Source organism: Doryrhamphus excisus, linkage group LG14 (assembly GCF_037039965.1).
Source record: "Doryrhamphus excisus strain RoL-2023G ecotype Guam linkage group LG14, RoL_Dexc_Guam_v1.1, whole genome shotgun sequence".
NCBI lineage: Eukaryota > Metazoa > Chordata > Actinopteri > Syngnathiformes > Syngnathidae > Doryrhamphus > Doryrhamphus excisus.
The window spans coordinates 11,450,789-11,478,460 of NC_136370.1; the positions used below are offsets into that span (position 1 = coordinate 11,450,789).

The 27,672-nt window shown below is 41.0% G+C and overlaps 2 protein-coding genes across 6 annotated transcripts in view; both read right to left on the reverse strand.

The window, feature by feature from the left end:
• pxdn (peroxidasin) overlaps positions 1-3,610 on the reverse strand; it is a 38,448-nt gene extending 34,838 nt beyond the window's left edge. For 2 of the 3 annotated variants that reach the window (XM_058090951.2, XM_058090949.2), the window contains exon 1: positions 3,293-3,607. In XM_058090951.2, coding sequence (XP_057946934.2) covers positions 3,293-3,480 — 188 coding nt within the window. In that variant the 5' untranslated portion in view covers positions 3,481-3,607. Of the gene's footprint in view, positions 1-3,292 lie in introns of all 3 variants that reach the window. The other variant, XM_058090952.2, reaches the window with a different exon arrangement.
• A 4,756-nt stretch (positions 3,611-8,366) lies between these two features.
• Positions 8,367-27,672, reverse strand: part of myt1lb (myelin transcription factor 1-like, b) — a 134,476-nt gene continuing 115,170 nt past the window's right edge. The window contains exons 12-22 of one of the 3 annotated variants that reach the window (XM_078796004.1): positions 26,320-26,547; positions 21,784-21,905; positions 20,836-20,904; positions 19,594-19,656; positions 19,418-19,501; positions 15,502-15,723; positions 13,978-14,072; positions 13,509-13,612; positions 12,345-12,488; positions 9,764-9,826; positions 8,367-8,714 (exon numbers count right to left, since the gene is read on the reverse strand). In XM_078796004.1, coding sequence (XP_078652130.1) covers positions 8,577-8,714; positions 9,764-9,826; positions 12,345-12,488; positions 13,509-13,612; positions 13,978-14,072; positions 15,502-15,723; positions 19,418-19,501; positions 19,594-19,656; positions 20,836-20,904; positions 21,784-21,905; positions 26,320-26,547 — 1,332 coding nt within the window. In that variant the 3' untranslated portion in view covers positions 8,367-8,576. The remainder of the gene's footprint in view (positions 8,715-9,763; positions 9,827-12,344; positions 12,489-13,508; positions 13,613-13,977; positions 14,073-15,501; positions 15,724-19,417; positions 19,502-19,593; positions 19,657-20,835; positions 20,905-21,783; positions 21,906-26,319; positions 26,548-27,672) is intronic. The other 2 variants (XM_078796006.1, XM_078796005.1) reach the window with 2 other exon arrangements.

The window sequence follows — 27,672 nt, forward strand, 5'->3', positions numbered from 1 at the left end:
TTGAGTCTAATCTCACTGTGCAAATGAGCAAAGCTTTGGGGATTTCTGGCTTTGCATTCCATAATGCTGCAGAGACTGAGTGGTTCACAAAGCCTGACTGCAGCAAAATCCAAACAATGGAACTCCACTTTCCCTCCCTGACTCAGTGTTACTCGGTCACTGATTTGGGCCAGCAAGTGGACTGAGGGACATTCACATTAATTGCATAGTCACACTTGGCCATTCAAACCGTGCTTGGGCACCTAAAGTTGTTTGGCTAGTGTAAGCACTCACTTGCCACACTTCCCCCTTCTCTGGCATGACTGGTGGTGGTGGGCCAGGGCCTGATGCGGTAAGTCTTGCATGCACACACGCCCATGTACAATATATCCGAGTCAATGACTGTGAGGTAATCGCTGTTCACAAATCATAAATAGTAACCACCAACTTAACAGAAATGAATAGAGAGACCTTAAAGACTCCTCCCACCGGTTATAAATGACAGCCACCTAGCATAATAGGTGGATTATAACTGAATGACAGACTGACAGACCCAAATTAATCCACAAAGTCTGCAAATGGACCAAAGCCCAAAACCTCAGTTGAAAAAAATATGAAACACAAATTTGAATAGCAACCTAGTAAGATTCCTAATGCAACTACTGATGCACACTAATGTACAAATCCACAACTTACAGGAAGGTAATTTCATCTGCAGCCCAGCAAAAAAAACCTCTATCCAATATAATTTCAGAAAAAGGCATTCTTGAGATGTGTTACTATAGCGAGGAATCATAATTTACTATCATGCCTAGAGTCCGTTGAGAAAACAGCTGAAAAACACATGGCTGTCAGAAAAAAATCTGGAGAAAAATCAGTCTCTTGGTCCAAGTCCACTGCTGACTGATTTTGGCAAGCCAACATATTTTACAACAGGATAAAACACAAGTTTGAAGAGATTGCCTGACAGCGCCTTAATGAATTAAATACTGAAAATGACCACTGATAATAATGATTTTCTGGATTGATACAGCCACACAAACTATGTAAATACCTCTACTATCTATCATGCTACAGAGTACCTTATGCATCCATTCATTCAGTTTAACAGTTCATTTTTTTAATTTTATTTATAAATAAATGAACCAGCTACATGTGGGTATAAACTTCACATCACTACAGTAACGTCATTTATTGTGATTGATTGGTTCCAGATCTGACCGTTTAACATGAGAATACAGCATTCTAACTACATTTATTGGTCAGAAAAATGTAAAAAGTAAACCAATTGTTCCCCTGCATAGGGTCGTGTTGACTGTTATATTACAGCAATGGCGGAATGGCCAAGGAGCCATGTCTTGACCTGATGACAGACAGGTGAGGGAAGGCTACAACTTCAAAGCTCCCAAGCATGAAAGCATGTAGGAAATGACAGCGAGCACTTAGGTGGGATCAGCTGCGCAACAGTTTTAGACATCCTGCAAGAACACCTAAACAATCCTCTCATTGCTGTGGCAAAGGACGGGGAGGGGTGGGGTGTGGGGTGTGCCTGGGTTGAATGATGGGTCCACTTCAAGGCTGTTGTGGGCCGACCCCATATGTTAAAGGACAAGGCCATTTTCTGCAAAGTGGCTGCTGTGGTTCAAGCGGACTAAGATGCCCCTTTGTCCTCCAATTCCCCCTATTCCCAAGATGAATGTAGCTATTAATAGGTCACTGCATCGACAAGTAGATTACAGAGCCAATTCCACACAAAGGCACCAATGTATCTGAGGGTTTGCTTGATTGGCGGCTGTATTGCCTGTTGGATGAAAAAAGGAGCCATTGAGCTGGGTGCAAAGCATCGAAATCAGAAACAGGAGTTCAGTGGAAGTAAATTTTTGCCCCCTCGGGCCCAGTTTCCATGAATGTGCCTCATTATTAAACTTATTCTACTTTAAAGGGGTAAGTTCAGATTTTTTTACATAAAGTTTTATGACATTCCCATCAGCAGTGTAGTACATCATTTTTAACTTACAAGCAATTGGTCCCGTGAGCCCAGTTTTGGTCGGATTTCCGTGACAAGGAACCTAGTTCCGCTTAGTTGCTGTGTATTCTTGTGTATGACATATGGAAAAATATGGAACAACGAGTGTATACCCAGTAAGAATGAGGGTTACCTCCACAAGTCACTGTCGATACGACACGAGCCATGCATTTATTTCAGCAAAAATAAATAAATACATAGTATGGCTCAATTTTTGTCTCTCAAAGTTCAGATGTTTTGACATTCTCTGGTTATACCACACTCACATAAATTCCTTGAAAACTTATTTTTGAGCTTAACAGTTTGGTTTATAAACACCACACACCCCCGACTGCATGCATGCGGGTTAAGAATACGCTGCCATGCATAGATACCGAGGAAGGAGAACATTGCCCCCCGCCCTTCATCATGTATCCCAAACACAGTGGCAGCACACATAAGAAAGGGAAAGTCAACTTCCGAAGTGAAACCAGACGTTGCAAAAAGGCTAAGAAAGGGACAAAAACACCAATCAACATGTGCTGCCAACTACGTAACCATTATCAAAGATAAGGATCATATCCTTAGACATATTAAAGGATCTTGTCCATGTATTCTATGTACGATAAACTGATAATTTAGGTACTACAGTGTGTCATAGGAAAGGAACTCATTTGTAAACTGAGGACCTACTCCACTATAAATGCCGACTATAAACCCCTGCAGGGTTATTTATTGAACTTGTCAAGGGAAAAAAAAACACTATGAACCTAGTTACAAGCCATTTTACCCTTCAAAAGGTACAATGATGTACATTTGCTTCTGAGAAAGTACAACATCCAGGACAAATTCACAAGTGTCTGGCACTTCATTACATCATCACAGATGTGATGTCAATTGAACACAACAGGTAAGTACAAAACAATGTTTCCATTGCACGAACATGGATGTTCAAAACTTCCAGTTCCATTTAAAGCGCCTTCATAAGTTTGACCTCCACACAGGACTTGCACCTTCCACTTCCACCTTCCTTTGAGCAGCTGTGTGACCCTAAAAGCCTTGACCATTAACCTCTCCAGCCAAAAGCTAAGCTAGGCAGGTGTTGCTAGAAACTTCTTGGGATATATTGGAAAATATCCCAAACACTCCACAAAAGCCTTTGTTTGCATTTCGGCGTGATTGAAGTTAAAGTTAAGACTGAAGTTAAAGACACTGTGCAAGGTTAACAGATGGATGGGAATGTAGAAAAAAGTTCCCAAATCTGTTCCTGTTAAGAGTCGAGGGAAATACAAAGAGGGGGCTACTTACAGAATGGTGGTCTGAGGAGAGACAGCCGGTACAGTTTCCAAGTTCAGATGCATACATCGCACGGTGGTTCGGAAACATAAACACCGACTCGGACAAGAGAGAACCGAATATGGTCCGCTAGCGAGCAAAAGCCAAGCCGAGACGAGGAAGAGGCGAGGAGAGAGGAGCTGGGCAGCCCGCAGCGCCATTGCTAGCAGTGAGCCGAGCAGCACCCGAGCAGGCGAGCAACAGCACAGCCACTGCTGCCGCTCACGCGCCAAAGCGTGCACGCGCGGGTCTGGAAGGCCAAGCAGTCAAAGACACAGTGTGTGTTTTCAATCATACAACCGTACAAGCACTCAGGTATGTACGAGGGAGGATAACTCTCTTCCTGTCTTTTTTTTATTAAGATAAATTATTTGCCATTCCTTCTAAACCGTCACAAGATTTAAAAATTAGCTAGCTAAAAAAATGTATTCAGTCTTCCTTTACTGTCACTTGTTGCTGGGCAGATCTGACTGGCATCATTATGACCTCCCTATTGGGCAATTTAAGAAAATGTAGCCCGCCAGTCACACCTACGAGATTTTATGATTGGTCATTAAAACATAAGCAAGTTCGGTATACTCGACAAAACTATCAACTTTGTTTTTGCTCCCATTTTTCACGAGATGAACTCAAAGATGTGAAATATTTTTATGTACATAAAAGGCCTATTGATCACAAATCCATCTTTATCTGTTAGTGAGCATTCATAATCTATGATTCACCCACCTCACAGGTGAAGCATATCAAAATGCTGATTAGACACCATGAAGTGTGCCATGACAAGCGACTAGGGTCCGCAAACCAGTCAGTATCTGCTGTTACCACCATTTGCCCCAAATACCATATTGTACACCAATTGGATGATATATTCGGTGAATATGTTAAAGATTTAGTGGCCATTGATGGTGGTGGGGCTACGGTACGGGCAGGAGAATATTATGGACAACATGCACAGAGATCCTAAAGTCCATTATTTTTTACCTTAAGCTGCAGCTTGATAATGCACAGCCCCATGTTGCAAGGATCTGTACACAATTCCCAAGGGCAGAAAACATGGCGCCTTCCAAAAAATGATTAAGGGTCCAAAATTAAAGTAAACTTCTGGCCAAAGCATCCATCCGTTTTCTTTAGTTTATCTTGTTCAGCGTTGCTAGGAGCTGGAGCCTATCCCAACTGACTTTGGGTACACTACATACACCTTGAACTGGTTGGCGGTCTATCCCAGGGCCCGTACAGACTGTAAAACCATTCACACCGTCACCATTTAATTCCTGGTAAGCGTGTTTGACAACTGTATGTAGCCAGCACCAAATCTTTTATTGATGCAATACAAAACTTTGGCTTGGCTATTATGTAATTTGTCATTTTCAATTTCAGCACAAACTAGCACTATTTAACCTACAAATGGGATCCAAATAAATGACATAAAAGACATTTAAGTAATATGACTTTGCAAAATACAAAACCAACTGGCAACACACCCCTGCTGCACAGTATGGGATTACATTTGCATTGTTTATTTGTCCATCCTGTTTTCCAAACTTGTTGTTGGGATCCAACCGTGCTCTGATCTCAGTGAAGAACAGGAAACATCTGTGACTGTACTGCCGCTGACCCAATTGTGTGCATTGCAACACAGACACAAATAAACACATTTACGTCCCTTTGTTGGAAGCACAGACATCAATATGTCTCTAAACAAAGTCAAATATCCTGTTCTTTTTGTAGAATGCATTTCTGTACAATTGCTTTCATGATGGTCAAGCTAGGCTTTTAATTCAAACCACGATACGATGCAATAATGCATTATGGCACTCATATGTTATTTATTAGGATGCTCTGACATGTTACAGTCTATCTATACTGCTTACTCCATAGCTGCTTAATCATAACATTAAACAATTCACAAAAAACACTTCAGGTGGCCCTTCGTTTACATTGTGCGGTTACGAGAACGCGCTCATAAATTAATAAAAAATGTAATGTTTGTCTGTAAACACCAGAATCACTAAAAAATTGAAATGGGAGGAAAAAAGGTTTTCCTATCAGACATGCAGGCAAGGCACGCAGAACCACCACAGGGATAAAAGTGACACACTGTTGTTATTAATCTTCTTATTACTGTATTTTATACAGTATGTCAATGTGTTCTTTGTACTGTGCCGCGAGAAATCGTCAGAAGTGCCGTCAGGAATTAATGAATATCATTATTTTTAATGAACATTTATTATTATTTCCTGCAGATATTATGTCATTGTCGAGTGTCCGTAGTGTAAAGACTGGCAGTGCAATGTAATATTCGTCCGTGTGGCAACACGTAGCTGATTGCCTCGTTCCTTTTCAATAGACTTAGTGATGCACGTGAGGTGGTTAGTGTTGTGCCGCGAGATTTTTCCAATGTAAAAAACGTGCCGTGGCTCAAAATAAGGTTGAAAAACACTGACCTACAGGTTAATTTAGGTATCGCTATATATATGAATAGGTGTAGTTATTCTTCTATTCAATAGGAGCTGACATCATGATATATGTTTAATCATCATCATGTAATTTTAAATGATAGAGGGGCCACCTTGAGTTGTCTAGTTTGAGTTTGCTGCCATCTGCTGGTGAATCTGTATATTGACCAAAAATGCATTGTGAACAATTGCAGATACCATGAACTCTAACCCCGTTGGGGCTGTGAGATTAGATGCATCGTCAGTGTGATGATCTTCCGGGATGCCCTACACAGTAATCATTTCCACATCATTCTGGAATTCTTTGTTTGAGTTACAATGTGTTGCCAAGTATGAAAAAAAAACCCCAAAACAAACAAAAACAAACCAAGAACATGAGGCAATTTACAGGCCTCTGGCAACACATTTTTTCTTTATTCAGAGATAAGATGTGTCAACATCCAGCATGACAAAAATTGTACAAAGTTCACGATTTATAAATGAAATATCACAGCAACTTGTGATCTCACACATTTATAGCAAAATTAAAATGTCAACAAATCCATGCTGTGTCGTACAAAAATAAATCAAACTTCAGTTCCACAGAGAGCACAATAGTTTATACAAAATCCAGTCTTTGTTAATGGTCACTGAAACCCATCTCCAAATGAAACGGTGTAAATAAAATAATAAACTCTGATGATCTCCACAATATGTTTTTTTTTTAAATGAAAAGTCATCATTCTAAATATGTGACACCCTTTGTCGCGTTCCATATAGATAGTCATAGATCACTTTTCAAATTGTGTTATTTATGTACCAACATCAGAAGAGCAATTTGTGCTTTAATAATCCCTTTTTCCATTTTGACTGATAATGAGAATTAATCCAAAAAACTTGTACTAGCTATTACTCTACTGAAGCATCACTATATTGGCAAAAAGCTGCAGACACGATGCTGTGGGGAAAAAGGCGAATGCAGTCATGGATGATTCACGGGAGAGAGAGAGTGAGTCCCGGAAGAGGACGGCAAAGTTCATTCAATGAGATTCAGCTGCATTCGCTCTGGACAAGGCAAATTCTGATGACTGCTAACAACTAGAACAGGAGAATGGTGGGGTGCATACAGTCACGCAGGGTGTGTGATGCTGGATTGTATCACCCCTCAAAGGTCTTGTTTTTTTAACCAGGCCTTTGTTTTCTTCTGCTTTTTTTTTTTCAAACTTTGAATTGATTGACTATACTTAATTCCTTTGTACAGTGATTAGATATAAAGTGCTGCTGGGGGATAACTTTATCTTCCTAAACATAGCAAAAATGAACATTGATAATGTTTTTACAATAGCCTACAGTACTGCTATGATTATAGTCATCCTCTTCCCTGTTCTTCCTTTTTCAGTGGTACTAAATCCACACAGTGGCTCCAAACAGTTAGTTACTCCAATCGTGTGCCAAAGAGGTCACCTGGAAAATTGCACAACGCCGTTTCTAAGGATAATATCTTCAAGGACAAGTGCAAATAGTCTACTGGCACATAAGTGGGGACAGTGACCCTGTAAGTCCCGCTTTCTATAAATACTCTTTACAAAACCCTCCTTTTTGTCTCTCGGGTACTGCTTTTAGTTCTGTAAGAACATCAAAACATGGAAACGAAGGTGTCCCTGTGCAAAATCTTACAGAAAAAAAATGTGGAACGTATTTCCTTTCACTTCTACAACTCAGTAGTCAGGTTTCCTCTGCTTTTTTAAAAACATTTTGTATTAAAAGATTTGTATAAAAATCAATATTTTACATAGGTTATATTAAAAAGATTAGTGTTGCCTCGCTTTGCTTATAAACAAGAAATTGCATATACCCTACATTTTTTTTTTCACTTTGCAGATTGTATCTTGTAACTACAATAAAGAAATGATTTACGTTTTATATTGCTGAGATATTTCTTGATTCTAGCAACACAGGTCGGATTTTGATTTGATTGTGATGTCATCATTGGATCATTGTCATTACACAACATTTGTGTTGGAGATTTTGATGTCAACTTACATGCTGTTCCCATTCCAATTCATTTGCTCTCCTAAATAATGGGATTTCCACCATCGGGTTTCCGTGTAATGATGTTTACAATATAACTGCTCATACATACATTCATACACACGTCCGGTCAGTTTCCTCTGCAGATTCATTTACAGCACCAATTAAAAATTCCCCCATTTCAGCTACACATTTTTTTTTTGAGATGAAAAGAAACCACATTTGTCAAGCATTGTCAAAAAATAAAGCAATTTGCAAGCCAGTTCTTGCCCTTGAACACTCTACAAGCAAGACATAGAAGAAAACAGAAAAGCTAAAATCACCCCTTGAGGTGAAATATTATTATAGTCTCCTCCTCATGTTTTTGTCATTTTGTATCACTGTCCAGCTCAGCTTTTGTTTTTTTTTTCATCTAAAATGTGGTCAAGCAATAAAAAGAACGCATGTTCAGTTGGAATCAGCTTACTGTTCAGTAATATACACTAAAATGTGCATATGTGAGCAGCTAGAAACATTACATGACGCTATGTCAGCTCATATGAAAACGTACAAAATGTGAATGTCCTCAAAAACTATTTTGCTGTTTTTTTGTTCTTCCTTGAAGCAAGACCCCAAAAAGAAAAGGATTCGTCTCAATGTCTCTCGCTAAGCATAATACCTCTCTTTTTCTTAAAGAATTCAGAATATATTACACTATACATGATCGGTAACGGTGATGCACCAAGGAGAATGAAACCTTCATTGTCTCACATCTTGCAAGGATCATCAGGAAGCTCCTTTCATCCAAAATGTTACACTTGGATCCCTTGGACCGTCTGCTTGATGTTGTCCAACAAGGCTTTGTTTTCCGGACTGTGGTATTGGTCCTGGGCTGTGTACATGTCCGTTAGAGAGGTCACATAGGCATCAAAGTTCTGTTCGATTGGTTCCTGAAGGTCCAAAAACATGAGCTGTTAGAGGAAATTATTCAAATCAACATGAAGATTACTACACTACAGTACACACTAATGTACTAACAAAGCAGCAAGGAGTAGAATTGACGTTGGATGAAAAAGAGATAAAACTTTCTATGCACAAGTTTCCGGTGGTGGCACATAACCAAGGATGTTTAACTTCATTGTGCATTTGAAGCAGCATCACACAAAACATCCATCCATTTTCTGTACCGCTTATCCTCACGAGGGTTGCGGGTATGCTGGAGCCTACCCCAGCTGTCTTAGGGCAAGAGGCGGCGTACACCCTGGACTGGTTGCCAGCCAATCACAGGACACATATAGACAAACAACCATTCACACTCACATTCATACCTATGGACAATTTGGAGTCGCCAATTAACCTAGCATGTTTTTTTTGGAATGTGGGAGGAAAACCGGAGTACCCGGAGAAAACCCACGCATGCACGGGGAGAACATGCAAACTCCACACAGAGATGGCCGAGGGTGGAATCGAACCCTGGTCCTCCTAGCTGTGAGGTCTGCGCGCTAACCGTGGCCGCCCAAATGAAATCAATTAAAAGGAAAAACAAATACTAAGAAAGCCCCTCCCTCCCACCCTCCATACTGCACACACACACACAATCACACACAGTAGTGTCCTAGGTGTGTAGCCTGCGCCCTAACCCCTTTGTCCACCATGCAGCCATCACACAGAACAGCATGATGGCTTCCACCACACCAGAAGGCAAATCAGCAACCCTATTGGTCCCTTAGAAGGCTGTCCCAAATATATGCAGTGAGTACAAGTCATTTGATATATCAGAAAAAAAAGGATGATTTATTGTGCTTGATGACCAACCCCTGTCGCTGTTGACATTACTGGGGGGATAAATTGGAGAATTTACAAGACATGGCATTCAAAGATCATACATGTATTATCATGACATTTCAATGTTCAAACTTTTTTGTATCAATTGAATAAAAGGGATATTCTGTTTGTATTATGAACACATGGGAATAAAAAGCAATGAATGAAGGCTCACCTGCTGGTGGAGCTGTAAGCAGCTGTTAGTCCGAAGAAGAGGCTCTTTGTGTGCCAGTGGCTTCTGTAGAAAGAGAACGTCATTTACACTTTACTCATTAGAAATCATCTACTAATGTACATAGAATTTTGTCACTCACATTCACTACAATGAACAAACAAATTGTTTATATATATATATATTTTTTTTAAATATATCAATGAATGTTATATGAATGTGAGTGTGAATGGTTGTTTGTCTATGTGTGCCCTGTGATTGGCTGGCGACCAGTCCAGGGTGTACCCCGCCTCTCACCCCAAGACAGCTGGGATAGGCTCCAGCACCCCCGTGACCCTCGTTGGGAAAAAGTGGTAGAAAATGAATGAATGAATGAATGTTATATGAATGTGAGTGTGAATGGTTGTTTGTCTATATGTGCCCTGTGATTGGCTGGCGACCAGTCCAGGGTGTACCCCGCCTCTTGCCCCAAGACAGCTGGGATAGGCTCCAGCACCCTCGCAACCCTCGTGAGGAAAAAGCGGTAGATAATGAATGAATGAATGAATGACTGAATGAATGAATGAATGAATGAATGAATGAATGTTATATGAATGTGAGTGTGAATGGTTGTTTGTCTATATGTGCCCTGTGATTGGCTGGTGACCAGTCCAGGGTGTACCCCGCCTCTCGCCCCAAGACAGCTGGGATAGGCTCCAGCACCCCCGCGACCCTCGTTGGGAAAAAGCGGTAGAAAATGAATGAATGAATGAATGTTATATGAATGTGAGTGTGAATGGTTGTTTGTCTATATGTGCCCTGTGATTGGCTGGCGACCAGTCCAGGGTGTACCCCGCCTCTTGCCCCAAGACAGCTGGGATAGGCTCCAGCACCCTCGCAACCCTCGTGAGGAAAAAGCGGTAGATAATGAATGAATGAATGAATGAATGAATGTTATATGAATGTGAGTGTGAATGGTTGTTTGTCTATATGTGCCCTGTGATTGGCTGGTGACCAGTCCAGGGTGTACCCCGCCTCTCGCCCCAAGACAGCTGGGATAGGCTCCAGCACCCCCGCGACCCTCGTTGGGAAAAAGCGGTAGAAAATGAATGAATGAATGAATGTTATATGAATGTGAGTGTGAATGGTTGTTTGTCTATATGTGCCCTGTGATTGGCTGGCGACCAGTCCAGGGTGTACCCCGCCTCTTGCCCCAAGACAGCTGGGATAGGCTCCAGCACCCTCGTGAGGAAAAAGCGGTAGATAATGAATGAATGAATTAATAAATGATATGTGTCTAGACGTCTTTCAACAATATTCCACCAGGCTTGTAGTTCACGATAAACCAAGCTATGGTTAGCATCATGATTTTATTCCAGAAGGTCTGACTCTAACCAAAATGGATGTTAACCGAATCAATTTTTCCCATAAGAAGTCATGTGAATACAATTAATTTTGTTCCAGAAAACCAAAATATTAACCAAAAACAAACAAAAAAAACACAGCTAGGAGACCAGGGTTCAATTCCACCCTCAGCCATCTCTGTGTGGAGTTTGCATGTTCTCCCCGTGCATGCGTGGGTTTTCTCCGGGTACTCCGGTTTCCTCCCACATTCCAAAAACATGCTAGGTTAATTGGTGACTCCAAATTGTCCATAGGTATGAATGTGAGTGTGAATGGTTGTTTGTCTATATGTGCCCTGTGATTGGCTGGCGACCAGTCCAGGGTGTACCCCGCCTCTCGCCCGAAGACAGCTGGGATAGGCTCCAGCACCCCGCGACCCTCGTGAGGAAAAAGCGGTAGAAAATGAATGAATAATAAGATCATTACATGGTTTGTCTGGTATCAGGCCTTCGATCTTGGGCTGATACTGACACTCGGGGGCATGATACCTGGCCTGATACCAGGCAAACCATGTGATAACCTATAAGCATAACTCCCCATCCACCTAAAAAAATGTATACAGTGACAGAGGAAAATAATAATAAGGTCAGTTGCTCATTGATTAAAAAAATAATAAAAATGATCTCGCACATGCACAGTGCCACTTACAATACACAGAAGTTTTGTTGCAACAGGAAGCAGTTACAACCAAGCACAGACGCCGGATAGCCTTATAGGATGATTCTAAGTATATTCTTGTGTATTATTCTTAAAAAAAAACACTTTGTCAACATCTATCTTACGACAATACACTGGTTGTGTATGAATCTGTGTTGAATGTGTCACAACTAAATCCTCATCACACAATATATTCCATAGAAAATTGAAATGTTATGTGAATGCTGAGAGACGGTATATCCTTAGCATGTAAAGATGCCCCTAGTGTTGTATTTGATTGGTTGCTTAATGCGAATTTTATTTTTGAAAATAGCAGCATCACTTGCTTAATAATAGATCATAAGGTAATAAGCACAATAAAAAAAAAAAGCAATAAAACACATGGATGATAATGATATGCTCCAGCATCGGTGTGAATGTGTTTGCTCTCAGCATTCTCACAATCACGCCTCACATCTGTGCCTCGGTGTGTGTCATCTGTGGGTAAAACACGCAATGACTATGAACTGCAACTGTCTGGCTTGCTGCTCCTTGAGGCCCTTACCATATGGGGGAGCTGGGCATTAGCTAAACTGTTAACCAGTGACTGGCTGAGGTTGGCCAGCTCATGCAGGAGAGAGTCATTTTGCTGTTCAATCACCTTGTTTTCCTCCTCCATGGACTTCAAGTTGGACTCCATGGTTGTGATCTGAGGAGAAAAGACCTAGGATGCTTACAGTGGACGTGAACACCATCACGGTACAGGTGGTCCTCGTGTTATGTAATGGTTCCCTTCATCGACGGTGATGTAAGGCGAGTTTTGATGTAAAAACAGAGGGCCGCAAAAATGACAAGCCGTTTTATGAATATGAACTTTCTTTTTTCCCCAATTTTTGCCGTTTTTTTTCATTCATTCATTCATTCATTCATTCATTTTCTACCGCTTTTTCCTCACAATGAGCCTATCCCAACTGTCTCCGGGCGAGAGGCGGGGTACACCCTGGACTGGCCGCCAGCCAATCACAGGGCACATATAGACAAACAACCATTCACACTCACATTCATACCTATGGACAATTTGGAGTCACCAATTAACCTAGCATGTTTTTTTTGGAATGTGGGAGGAAACCGGAGTACCCGGAGAAAACCCACGCATGCACGGGGAGAACATGCAAACTCCACACAGAGATGGCCGAGGGTGGAATTGAACCCTGGTCTCCTAGCTGTGAGGTCTGCGCGCTAAACACTCATCCACCGTGCAGCCCGCTGTTTTTTTTTTTTTTGCTGCTTAAAAAAAAAAATCCAAATATTTCAACATTATTCTTCAATAGTCTTTGTATATTTTCTTCTCCCAATATTAGGACTTTATTTCCATAATATTAGAAAGTTTTTCACAATTAAAACTTTATTTTATTTTGTTTTTTTGTCATAATATTACAGCTTTAAACAACATAATTTTCTTTAATTTTTAAAATCTTTGGTACTAAAATAAAATGACTTTTCCTCATAATATTACTTTTTAAATTGCAATTTTTTTGGGTAATTTTTTTTACTTTATTCTCATAAAATTACTGCTGTTTTTTTAATTTCTGCAATCTTACTGATGATCGTGAATACTGCACATTGCACATTCTTCCGCTGAAACTAGTTCCCTCATGAATCTCGAGGACCACCTCTGTACGTCAGTCAGTCAGTCAAAAAGATTGATGTTTACGTATCAACGTGTTACCTGCGTTCTGAGTTTGATCATGTCTGCTTCCACTTGTGAATTTGATTCACTTAAATCTTTGATTTCTTCATCCAGTTGTTTGAGCTCCTCCTCGTGATCCAAGCCTGCAGAGCGAGTCACACACATATTGTAGCTAAGGTCTCAAATAAATGACAGTACACTTCATATTTGATAGCGATGGTTAAAATGACTGTTAATGGGCTGCAGCTATGAATTATGAAGGACATCGGGAATCAGTCTTCATGTCTGTGAGATATTTGACACAGATCATTTTAGTCAATTAAAAGAAGAAAAAATCTCACTGACACTTTATTCTGATGATCTTTTCACATCATTTATGAACTTCTACAATTCATCAAATATTAAAATTAAGTGTTAATAAATCATTTAGATTCCTCTCTAAACGGAAGTTGATTTACACAACAATTGCCATCGTCCATGTTGTGTAGTAAGTACAGGTTACGGTTACCATTGCCGCTGCGGTGCTGCTTTATTGTGAGCATGTCCACTCCAGAGAGCCTGGCTTTCCTCATCGCAGACGTGGCACGTGGGCAGCCTGACAGGCTGGAAGAAGCATTTAGAAATAGAGCATTATTTTGACAGTGATAGAACTTTTAGGATTTGCATGTGCACAACTCGGATTATAAAAATATCAACATGTGGAGTTGGCATGTTGAGTTATTAATGCTATTATCCTCACATTCATTATTATATAAATATAGAATTGATTTTTTTTGCTCTTTACAAAAGAGCATTCATTCATTCATTCATTCATTTTCTACCGCTTTTTCCTCACGAGGGTCGCAGGGGTGCTGGAGCCTATCCCAGCTGACTTCAGGCGAGAGGCAGGGTACACCCTGGACTGGTTGCCAGCCAATCACAGGGCACATATAGACAAACAACCATTCACACTCACATTCATACCTATTTATACAATTTGGAGTCGCCAGTTAACTTAGCATGTTTTTGGGTTGTGGGTAGAAGTACCAACGTGGGAAACCCATGCACGCACAGGGAGAACATGCAAACTCCATCAAGATATGTCCAAATTTAAAATAGTTTACTACCGCTATGGGTTATTTTCATTGTTTCCTAAGGAAAATGTTGTCTTCTACACTTTATACACTTGGATGATACCCAAAATTTAAAAAAGAAGTCAAAATTGATCCAAAAGAACCCATCATCTCCTGACCTTTACTTCTAAAATGGCTCATCCTACATGTAGAGGCAGGTTTTTAAATGGCATATTTAATTTTTGCCCAAAAACATCAGATTTTTTTCATGTATTGCCAACGGTTGGCTTAAATGCTGTGAGCTATTGTATTGTCCACTGTTGTGTTGTATATCATCATATAGTTTTACATCATGGCAATACATTTTTGTAAATAAAATACACATGCTAATAAAACTGAGGTTGCATGGTGGACAAGGCCATACAGCTAGAAGACCTGGGTTCCATTCCCCCTATCTCTGTGTGGAGTTTGCATGTTCTCCCCGTGCATGCGTGGGTTTTCTCCAGGTACTCCGGTTTCCTCCCACATTCCAAAAACATGCTAGGTTAATTGGTGACTCCAAATTGTCCATAGGTATGAATGTGAGTGTGAATGGTTGTTTGTCTATATGTGCCCTGTGATTGGCTGACAACCAGTCCAGGCTTTTGCTCTAAGACAGCTGGGATAGGCTCCAGCATGCCCCAAGACCCTCATCAGGATAAGCGGTATAGAAAATGGATGGATGCTAATAAACTGAACTTGTAATTGATGTATTGAGTCATGTACTGTACGATTTATGTACTGCATTATGTACTGCATTATCATGTACACTGTACTGCATGATAATGAGAAGTAACTACCTGTCTGGTACATGCACAACTTAAGGTACTGCTCTTGTATTAGCTTATGCAGGCATATTTAATATTGCAGCTGGTGTGTTTGTATCTACACTATGCAATATCAGCATATATAGAGTATACTGTATATACATTGGTTAGTACCTGCGGTGTGTCAGAAAGCTGCCACTGACGTGACCTGATCCGTCGCATCCTGGTGTGGGACAGGACATCCCCTCCGTTTTGCCAGACTTCCATGTGAACTGGATGCCGTTCAGGTAGCCATCTTTTTGTCTCTTTGCTGCTATCGGGCATCCTGATGCACTTCTGTGAGATGCATACTTCCCTGTCACATGACCTTGACCGTCACAACCAGGAACTGGACACCTGAGTAGAGAGTCAAACATGGGAGGACACGTGCTTAGTATTTGATTTAGATTGTTTATTGATCCGTGGCACATTCCTCTACATGGTGGAGCTTTTTTTCCCTCACACGGAGTACCGTATATTGCACTCACTTCTTTTTTTTTTTTTTTAACAAAAATGTTGTATGATCAGCCCCATTTTGCACAAAAAACTGCTAAAAATGCAATGAGTCACAGAGTCATTACAGATGCCAAACACACACAAAATAGATGATGCGGATGATAACTTCAGGCTCAAAGAGGCATAATTTGTGTCTGCAAATCAAAACATATTGGTCTGCCATCCACTTAAAAGCTTCAAAGACGTTTATAGACAATTTGTCTGCAGTTGGGAGTTTAGTGTGGTATTATATTTTTTAATTACCTTGACTCTTTCTAGTATAGAATGATTGATTTAATATTGTAAAGCCGCTGATCTATGCAAGTGTAGACTGCATTAGGTGGGATCATTTTGAAGTAAATCATCGTGACAGTACATTATTATGCTAAACTCTTCACATAGTATTTTTAATTAAAGAATACAGAATTTGACAGGTTATGTTCAGTTTTTTTTCCCAGCAGGGGATTTAAAGCAATGAAAGTGCACCTGTACTTTTTTTTTTTTTTTTTTTTTTTAATCCTCATTGCTTCCCTGTGAAGGTGTAGCCTCATTACAAATGTAGGAAAGAACCACTGCTCTCTGTCTTGTCCTTGTCTTGTATTCTGAGGTCACAGAAGACTATTATTTAAATATCTACAAGGAACCCTTTTTCAATAAAAAAAAAGGTACTTCATGTGCATTTTTGAGATGAACACATGCAACTTCAATCATCGAAATAAGTCGGGCTTTCTTGAAGATTATTCATTCATTCATTTTCTACCGCTTTTCCTCACGAGGGTCGCAGGGGGTGCTGGAGCCTATCCCAGCTGTCTTTGGGCGAGAGGCGGGGTACACCCTGGACTGGTCGCCAGCCAATCACAGGGCACATATAGACAAACAACCATTCACACTCACATTCATACCTATGGACAATTTGGAGTGGCCAATTAACCTAGCATGTTTTTGGAAGGAGAAAACCCACGCATGCACGGGGAGAACATGCAAACTCCACACAGAGATGGCCGAGGGTGGAATTAAACCCAGGTTTCCTAGCTGCGAGGTCTGCGCACTAACCACTAGACCGCCGTGCCGCCCAAGACGGATTATATTCTGGGTTTATATGGGACATTTTAAACTTATGTTTGAGCCTGAACAAACAATGGAATGAGCCTTACAGGTGTTATTATAATGTTACTATTTCCATTCCATTATATTCCACCTATCCGAGTGAGGACAGCAGTCTCTGTAGGGACGTCTAGACTTCCTGGTCCCCTGCTACCTCTTCCCAGTTTCACCGGGAGGACCTCAAAGTTCCCGGGCCAACTGTGAGACATAATCCCTCCTTGGTCTTCTCCCCGGCTGGGCATGCCCTGAACATTAGATGCCCGAGCCACCTCAACTGGCTCCCCTCTCGGCTGTACTTTGAGCTCCTCCCGGATGACTGAGTCCAGCCACCCTATGGAGGAAACTCATTTCAGCTTCTTGTATCCGCAATCTCATTCTTTCGATCCTGACCAAAGCTCATGACCAAAGGTGGAGGGTGGGAACATAGATCGACCGGTAAATTGAGAGCTTTGGCTTTTGGCTCAGCTCTCGCTTCACTACGAGGGTCTGGTACAGCGAGCGCATTACTGCAGACCCGTCTGTCGACTTCACGCTCCACTCTGAAACCCTGGGACCCTTGAAGGTTATTATAGTCTTGTAAAAACTAGGTTTAGTATAGTTTAAAAAATGTAACTACATTAACTACATTGGTGTCTGAAAATCTAAACACTCATGAGAACAGCACAGTGCAGCAAATCACAAGAAAGGAGACAAACACAAAGTTCATATTAGTTCATAGTTCTGTGTGCATCATATGAACAAATATGATTTATGATTAAGTACTGCATTAATATTGCATTCATTCATATTTGGTGCTACATGAGCTACACTCCAAATTGTCCATAGGTATGAATGTGAGTGTGAATGGTTGTTTGTCTATATGTGCTCTGTGATTGGCTGGCGACCAGTCCAGGGTGTACCCCGCCTCTCGCCCGAAGACAGCTGGGATAGGCTCCAGCCCCCCCGTGACCCTCGTGAGGAAAAGCGGTAGAAAATGAATGAATGAGTTTTGCCTTTTAGTTAGTGGCTGCAATAATTCATTCAATTATGCTTGTTGTGATGTAGTTTCATACACAAATTGAATAATACAAGCATATTTATATTATAGAATATGTTCTAATACTATGTGAGAGTAGTCCAGAAAATACAGTATACAGACCATACCTTCCCCCATATCAATTAAAGGGGATATGCTCTTTTGTAAAGAGCAAAAAAAAATCAATTCTATATTTATATAATAATGAATTACATGGTGAGAAATCGGGCGAGTGGTTAGCGCGCAGACCTCACAGCTAAGAGACCAGGGTTCAATTCCACCCTCGGCCATCTCTGTGTGGAGTTTGCATGTTCTCCCCCGTGCATGCGTGGGTTTTCTCCGGGTACTCCGGTTTCCTCCCACATTCCAAAAACATGCTAGGTTAATTAGCAACTCCAAATTGTCCATAGGTATGAATGTGAGTGTGAATGGTTGTTTGTCTATATGTGCCCTGTGATTGGCTGGCCACCAGTCCAGGGTGTACCCCGCCTCTCGCCTGAAGACAGCTGGGATAGGCTCCAGCACCCCCCGCGACCCTCGTGAGGAAGAAGCGGTAGAAAATGAATGAATGAATGAATGAATGCTCTTTTGTAAAGAGCAAAAAAAAATCAATTCTATATTTATATAATAATGAATTACATGGTGAGAAATCATGTCGAGTGGTTAGCACGCAGACCTCACAGCTAGGAGACCAGGGTTCAATTCCACCCTCGGCGACTCCAAATTGTCCATACGTATGAATGTGAGTGTGAATGGTTGTTTGTCTATATGTGCCCTGTGATTGGCTGGCGACCAGTCCAGACAGCTGTGATAGCTGGGATAGGCTCCAGCACCCCCGCGACCCTCGTGAGGAAAAAGCGGTAGAAAATGAATGAATAAATGAATGGTGAGAAATCATTGGTGATTTCAGATCACATGTCTGAAGATACTGTAAAACATTTAGGAACCAAAGGTCTAAATATTGGAAGCCCCCTGTATCCAGTATATTTCCATGTCAGCTAATCATTGTGACAGTAATACTTGTACAGTAATACATCACCCCCAGAATCCACCAGAACATTTACTTTGAGAATGACCCAAGTGTGTTGTTTGTGTTCTGCACCACCAGAGAAATCAATTTCGCTGCAGGAGGAGCTCCGAGAGCCCACTGAGGGATTTAGGTAACGTTCCAATCAATCTCTCCCTGCCTCTCATGCTTGCCAGTCACTCTCTCCCCTCCCTGTGGCTCTGCGGGAGCTCACCAGATACTGCAGAATCTTCACCTCACTTAACCGCAACATCCTCAAGTCTTGCAAGCGACTTTATGTCTCCTCAAGTTTGCTTCATCCCCGCGTAACAATGTATTGTACTGTTGATTCTCGACTGTTATCTCGTTTCTCACGGGACAAGTCAAACGCACGCTGGACATTTTAGGAAGGGGGATCATCCTTGCCATACCTGATAGGCTCCTGGTCTTCCTTGTTCTCTTTACTGTGGATGATCTTTATCCCGCTTTTCCTGGCCCGCGGACAACCTGAGAGACTGCAGAACACGTTGTTACAAATGGAAAATAGGATACTTTTTTTTTTTTTTTTTTTGATATTGTGTGATTCTGTGATGCAGAAGTAGTGTACCTTCTGTGAGAGGCGTAGTTGCCAGTGATATGTCCCGAACCATCGCACCCTGGTGTCGGGCACCTGGGGCAGAAAACACAACAAGGGCTCAGGGTCTAGTATCTTCGTAATAATGGACCCAAAAGTTTAAAAAAATGCCATACAGTATATATTAGATATGACGACAGTCGAAAATTGTTTGTAAAGTACCAATAAAAAGCAGAAGTCCCTTTACAATTTAAAAGCAATATAATGATCAGATTATTGCATTGTGCGGCTTTACTCTTTACAAAATATATTAATTAATAAATCATCACAGTTTTGTGGTTGACTACAGCCTATTATTAGTAAAAACGTACACATTTATGACCTAAATAAGCATTGTCAAGCATAAAAACTACTAAATGAAGGAAGGAACTTTCCCAATGCAAACATGTGAGTCTTATTTTCTATTATTGTGTCTACTGTATTGTGTTCCATGAATATTAAAGTGACTATTATTTCATGTTTAGGGCTCTAATAATGATAAAACCTGAATTTAGAATGTCCTAAACAGGTTTTGTGCTGTAATTATGATGATATCACATTTATAAAAAAAGGAATCCTACTTTGCGGAAATTCACTTATTGGGTTGGGAACCAATGACATGACCGATTATTATGTAGAGGAATGTACTGGAACTTCAGCACATTTAAAAGTAAAAAAAAACTGCAAAAATTAGGGAAAAAAAACACAATTAAGGCACATTATAAAGATAAAAAAGCTGACATGTTGATAGTAATAACTAATAAATCAATATTTAACTTTAAATTAACCTATTTATCACATTAATTACAGATTACAAATTAATAATGATTAATCACCATTTGCAACAATGTCTGGAATATTCCCATTTTTTATGTATTTCATTAAATTTCATCAAATTACAGGACATGATCATATTTGTATGTATTCACAGCTCCTAATGAAGGGAACATTTCAATAAAGCTAAAAAATACTACACGCTTTAACAGTAGCATAACATAGGAATCACATTTTAAGATTAAGCATTTTTTTGCTCATGTTTTTTGCGATGTTTGGAGTGTCCCATTTTGCACGACTGCGGTAAGAATGACGGACAGTGGCCCTCATGCATCTTTTTTTCAATATGCAGGCCTCAGTGGAAAAAAAAAATCTAAATCTAAGTCTTCTTATTGTCTTCTTTGTAACAAGGATATCATGAAGAACAGTAAAAAAAAAACATGAATCATCTTCACGCCTTACTTGAGCTCTTGTGCGTTGTTGGCCAGCATGCTTCGAATACTTTTATCAGCTAATGGACAACCTGAGAGACTGAAAAATATACAATGATAAGAAACCCCAACAAATGTAAGACCAAACAAACAAATAAACCTGAGAATGCAAAAAAAAAAAGCCATGGCGTGCAAGGGAGCTGATTGTAAATGAAAGCAACTTTGTGTTGTTGTGTTGTACTTACTTAAAATAGTAACCTGACATATAAAGTATCATATTTTATTTTAAATATTGCTGACTTGATGGAAAAAAGTGACATGAAATCAAGTTCCAGAAGCAAGTCACATGCAAAAAACTTAAATCTTGTCTAAATGATCCATAGTGACTGTGAGAGGGAGGTCATGATGCCGTTGTTGACATTTCCAGTCTTTACTTATAATCTAACTCTTCTAAATCGTAAATAGGGATTAACGTTTGACAGCATAGTCGAGGTAAGCTGAAAACAATAAATTGAAGTCGACTTAGGATCCACCAGGAGAAAAGGAAGTCACACCTTCGATGTGAGGCGAAATTGCTCGTCAAGTGACCACTTCCATCACACCCCGGTGTGGGACATCTGTCGCCGGAAAAATATACAGATTTATAAGCCCAAAGCGAAGGAGAAAGCAAATGTAAACTTTTCATTGTTTTTTTTTTTTTGCTTTTCATTGTTTCCAGTTTAGCTTCACTGTCTGTGATTCATCTTGTGGTGGAGACGCTGGTTCCTTAGATCATCTACGTATACTTTGGATGAGCAGCTCTCATTGTGGAACTAATGAACAAAGAGCGTTTGAATCAAATGAAACAGCATGCACACAGCACACAGGACGGGGGAGAGTAAGGAAGATGTGAATGGAGCTGGGATGGTGGGATGGTGGGATGGTGGGATGCAGGTGTGAACGGGTGTCCGAGGTCATGCGGTTGTAGGCGGGCTCTTACGTTATCAGGTCCTTCTTACTCTCCTTGCACTGGGTAAATTTAGGCTTGGGACTAGGCATGTTAACATCGGTGGTGTAAGAGCGGTCCTCCAGCAGGTCTTGGAAGGGGTCCAGGTCATCCGGCTGAAAACGAGTGGAAGGGAGCCAAAAAAGAGGGTGGGAAGACGAGAAGAGAGGATGTCAGAAGAACAGTTGAGCACGCTTAAGACATAAAAAATAATGATACACAGTATGTTATTCTTTTTATATGCAACACGAAAGGCCTTGTGGTTAGGATGTTTTTTTTAGTACTGTAGTTTATGGAAAAAATTTTTGTTGGCCTCGCAGTCACGAGTTAGTGGGTGGGCTAGAATTTCCATTGACGCATTTCTGTGTGGACTGTGTAGGCACTATGGCTTACCCCCACATTCCAAAAGCATGCGTGTTATGTTCATTGTAGACTAAATTGTCCATAGGTGTGATGGACTGCATGGTGACCAGTCCTGGGTGTACCCCACTCCCCGACCAAAATCATTTGGGTAGGCATAGAGGAGTCAATCTTCACACTCAGATTCTGCAAACCCATCAATCCATCCATCCATTTTCCTCTGCTTATCCGGGGCAGCAGTCTCAGTTGGGAAGCCCAGACTTCCCGGTCCCCGGCCACCTCCTCCAGCTCCACCGGGAGGACACCAAGGCGTTCCCAGGCCAGCTGTGAGACATAATCCCTCCAGCGTGTCCTAGGTCTTCCCCGGGGCCTTCTCCCGGCTGGGCATGTCCGGAACACCTCACCAGGGAGGCGACCGGATGCCCGAGCCACCTCAACTGACTCCTCTCAATGTGAAGGAGAAGCGGCTGCAAGCCTTTCATCTTATAAATTATATGCTTGTTTTTTTGTGGAGGAGTGGTTAGCATGTATGCCACACATAGGGAAGACCTGGGTTCGAATCTTCGCTTGGGCATCTCTGTGTGGATGTTCTTTCCGGGTACTCCGGTTTCCTCCCACATTCCAAAAACATGCTAGGTTAATTGGTGACTCCAAATTGTCCATAGGTATGAATGTGAGTGTGAATGGTTGTTTGTCTATATATGTGCCCTGTGATTGGCTGGCGACCAGTCCAAGGTGTACCACACCTCTTGCCAGAAGTCAGCTTGGACCCTAGTGAGGATAAGCGGCATAGAAAATAAATCCCTTTCCAGCCCCAGGGCACACACCCAAGTCCATCCATCCATCTTCTTCACCACTTATCCTGTTCACAGAATTAAGCTGCTGATCCCAACTGGCTTCAGGTGAGAAGCGAGCTCCACGCTGGATTGATCACCAGTCAACCAAAAGTCTGACACATACACACAACAACTATTCAATACGAAGGGCGGCTGTAAGTGTTTAGTTAACGAAACAGACATGGTTTTGGTCTGTGTGAGTGGGAGTACCTGGAGTAAACCCAAGCCAGAATATGGAGAACATGTAAAAATCCATAGAGACACAACATCTATGCACAATGCTTTGGTATTTAGTGCAATCAATTGAACAGTGCAATCAATTGTCATACCCAACTCCATTGTAAAAATGGTGTCATACAGGTTCATTGTACATCAACGTAGATATGTTTTCTACCCATACTCTAAACCAGGGGTCTCAAACACGCGGCCCGCGGGCCATATGTGGCCCACAGGACACTAGTTTGAGGCCCCCGCCTTGATATGAAAGTTTAATGTTAGTGCGGCCCGCGCAAGTTTGATATGGATGCTGTATGGTATCATGTACCCAGAAAAAATTATTACGTTTGATTAATGTTCATGTTAAAGGTTAAATAACTGTTAATAGTTATCCTCCCTATCTGTGTGGAAGTGGTAAGTTTTTGGCGATTTAAGTTTAAAGGAAATAACTTGAAGGCTACCGTTTAGGTCGCTAGCTCTCTAGTTTGCAAGTTAGCATGTGTCTCAAGACCCTGCAGTTGCGCAATATGTTGTAAATAAAAAGAGTATAAATGTGACTATAGTCGTGTTTTGTCATGTCTACAGGGCTCTAATAATGCTTTGTTCATTTTAATCTGAAAAAAATAATTTGTCTACCCACCAACTATATGTGGTTTCTTAACTTTTTATTATTTGCCGTTTTATTGTTATTATTATATTTATTTATTTATTACTGATTGATTGATTTTCTTTATTCTTGATTTGTTTATTTATTTTTCATCTTATTTTGTGCAGAAAAATAAAAAGTAAGATATTTGAGAACAGTGGAATGTTTTATCAGAGCTTTTATTGTAGAAAATCGAAACCAAAGCAAAGTTAATTCATTTTTCTGTTTTTAATAAATGCGTTTTTTTTAAAACCCAGTCTCGCCCAGACCCTAGCTCCAGTGGCCCCCAAGTAAATTGAGTTTGAGACCCCTGCTCTAAACACAGGACAAGAAAGGGAGTTGGCCGCCTTGTTGTTGTAATACCCTTTTCCACCACTAGATGACAATACCACGTCGTATCAGCCTGCTTTAAAGTGCATAAATGAGGCTGCGTCTTGTCTGCAGTGTGTGCAACCAGGGCAGTTGATGCAACCTCCCCCCCCCCCCTTTCTCCTTTCTTCCACGCCTGCAGTGTAAGTACAGTTCTGCTTATGAAGAGACAGGTCCAGAAATGACCCTAAATTACTACCTAAGCTGCATATGAGTGTGTGTAGCTGGGTCATGCAGCTCTTTCCAATTAAAGGAGGGAAAGTGCTGAGAGGAAGACAGGAAGGAGAATGACACATGGGCAGGCACGCACAACAAAAAAGTAGGCTAGCTTGGGATCTCACATACACACCCAAAAAAGATAAGACACACACTCATGCATGTACCATCTCTCTCTTTTTCTCTTTCTCGTACGCACACACACACACACACACACACACACTGGGGTGTCTGTGCACATCGACAGATGCACCCAGCAGTGGTGCATTGATTTCCAGCAGTTCTTTGATGAGATGAGCTATTCCGACTATCTCCCAAGGTGCTACTTTGCATAATTCATCTCAAAGAAGAGCAAAATGTAGAAAAAAAAGCACCGATGTGGGCAGCATAACACAAAGTGATACCTGAACAAACTGTAACGCTGACATCAATTAACCTTCAGGTTCATTAGGCCATCTCAGAAAGTATCGACTAGGACTTCCTGAGTGGCTTTCGAACATACGACTAAGCCAGACAGGGAGGCAAGAGACCCAGAAGACAATCAGACACCAATGCAAATGTTTGAGAAGGAGACACAATGTGGGGATCTGTGCTGTGGAAGTGGGGGTGGGTGGGGGGGGTTGAGATCAGACGCAGACAGCCTTGAGTGATGCATGCCAACCGCAATGTCTGAATCCACCTCCATAACATTGAAGAATATTTCATAGCTCTTCATTATTGTTGCTATTTCAACATTTGTATTGTTATGGAGAAACCAATTAGGATTACAAAAGCTCTCGTTCTCCCTGCTCCTTTTCAGACATGTAAAGTGCTGTGAAGTGGATCTCTACAATTTGCAGATTTTAATAGAAAATTAATTTTTACACTAATCTGCTGTTGATCACAGTTAATCGTGTCCAGACCTGACCATGAGGTAGAGTATAGAAAGCATGTTTATGACCTCCGAAATATGTTTTAATAATGTAATAATATCCTAATTCAGTGGTCTCAAACACGCGGCCCATGGGCCAAATGTGGCCCGCAGGACACTTTTGAGGCCCCCGCCTTGATATGAAAGTTTAATGTTTGATATGGATGCTGTATGGTATCATGTACCCAGAAAAAATTATTACGTTTGATTAATGTTCATATTAAAGGTTAAATAACTGTTAATAGTTATCCTCCCTATACGTGTGGAAGTGGTAAGTTTTTGGCTATTTAAGTTTAAAGGAAATAACTTGAAGGCGAGTTAGCATTTGTCTCGAGACCCCGCAGTTGCGCAATATGTTGTAAATGAAAAGAGTATAAATGTGACTATAGTCGTGTTTTGTCATGTCTACAGGGCTCTAATAATGCTTTGTTCATTTTAATCTGAAAAAAATAATTTGTCTACCCTCCAACTATATGTGGTTTCTTAAGTTTTTATTATTTGCCGTTTTATTATTATTATTATATTTATTTATTTATTACTGATTGATTGATTTTCTTTATTCTTGATTTGTTTATTTATTTTTCATCTTTTTTTGTGCAGAAAAATAAAAATTAAGATATTTGAGAACAGTGGAATGTTTTATCAGAGCTTTTCTTGTAGAAAATCGAAACCAAAGCAAAGTTTATTCATTTTTCAGTTTTTAATAAATGGGTTTTTTTTGTTTTTTTTTGGGAAAACCTGATGCGGCCCAGTCTCGACCAGACCTTAGCTCCAGTGGCCCCCAAGTACATTGAGTTTGAGACCCCTGCCCTAATTAATATTACCATTGCCATTACCAGACTAAATCAAAGACATGAATAAAATTATTGGGAAAATTCACTCATTAGTGATGGTGGGGAATAAAAAAATAACTACATCATCTAATTTAATGATTTATACGACATATATAATTGTCTCCACTAATTTGCCTCCTTTACCTCTTTGTCGTCCTCATCTATGTGTTTGATCTTGGTGTAGTCTACCGGCAGGTCCCAGCAGTCGGCAGCGTCCCCCATTCCGTAGCAGCGGGAGCCCAGCAAGGCCGCTTGCCTCTGCGGGGACATGGGCTCTAGAGGGGTGAGCACCGAGTCCCCAGCGCTGCTGCACAGACGCTTGCTCATACTCAGGTCCAATGTACCGTTCTCGTCAACATCCAGGCCGGGACTCTGGATGTGATGATTGGTGGGGGGGTAAAGTGAGGTTGATGTGGGTTGAAATGCATGTGTGTGTGTGTGTGTGTTGAGTTTGGGGTTTTCAGTCCAAGGATTGAAGAACAAAAGGAGGCATCAGCATGTAGGGGTGTAGGGGAAGGGAGAAAAGAAAGAGAGAGAGAGAGAGAAGGTTTGGGATTAAATAACAGCCAAACATTTTGGATTCAGAGCTGGACTAAGCAATAGCTGAACTGAAGAGAAATACAAAGAAAAGCAGTTCAGCTCCAACATTCTGTCCGGAATAACACAGCATGTACAGTAACAATGCTACTGTATGCCCTTGAGAGGGACAAAAGTAGAAGAGGTCATCAGTGCTCAAGGACGAGTGCATCCCTCTGTGAGCGTCTCGTTTCTCACTGTCTCTCTCTTTTTTTCCTTCCAGCCTGCTACATGGTGTGTTACAAGTGCTTTTGTGTGAGTGTGCATGCACAACTCGTGTGTCGCGTGTCTGTGACTCTAATGTGAGTGGACACGGTGGGAGGGGGGAGGTGGAGGGGTTAGGGGCCAAGGGTTAGGGGTTGGATTTGAGAGCTGTTGATGGGCAGCAATGGCTGCAAACCTCAAAATAGAGACGCAAACCACCGTGTGTTCCAATATACAAAGTGGGCCGCATTTTGGTTCCTATTCTCACCGCTCCATCCATTGACGGTTATATGACACACGACATAGATCATCTTCTATTCGATGTTTATTTTGAAATGGTTATTTATAGGCAAAACTGTTGTAATTGTTACAATATTAACCCTCGAAAAACCTAACAGGAATATCATGGTTTTATTGAGTGGAATTATAATTATCATTAAAGATACTATTGATGAAGTACAGGAACTCTGGAAACAGTCGATACCTTTTTGTTAATTAGTGTGATAAGAACCTTGAACGCCCTCTGTTTTTGCTTCGAACACATACCAGCTGCAAAGCAAGAATCAAGGCTATAGGTATGGGGCCAAATGACTGTGAATTTTCTTTCTCTTTGGGCTTTTCCCTTCAGGGGTCGCCACAGCAAATCAACCGCCTCCATCCAACCCTGTCTTCTGCATCTGTTTCCCTCACACCAACTACCCTCATGTCCTTCACTAC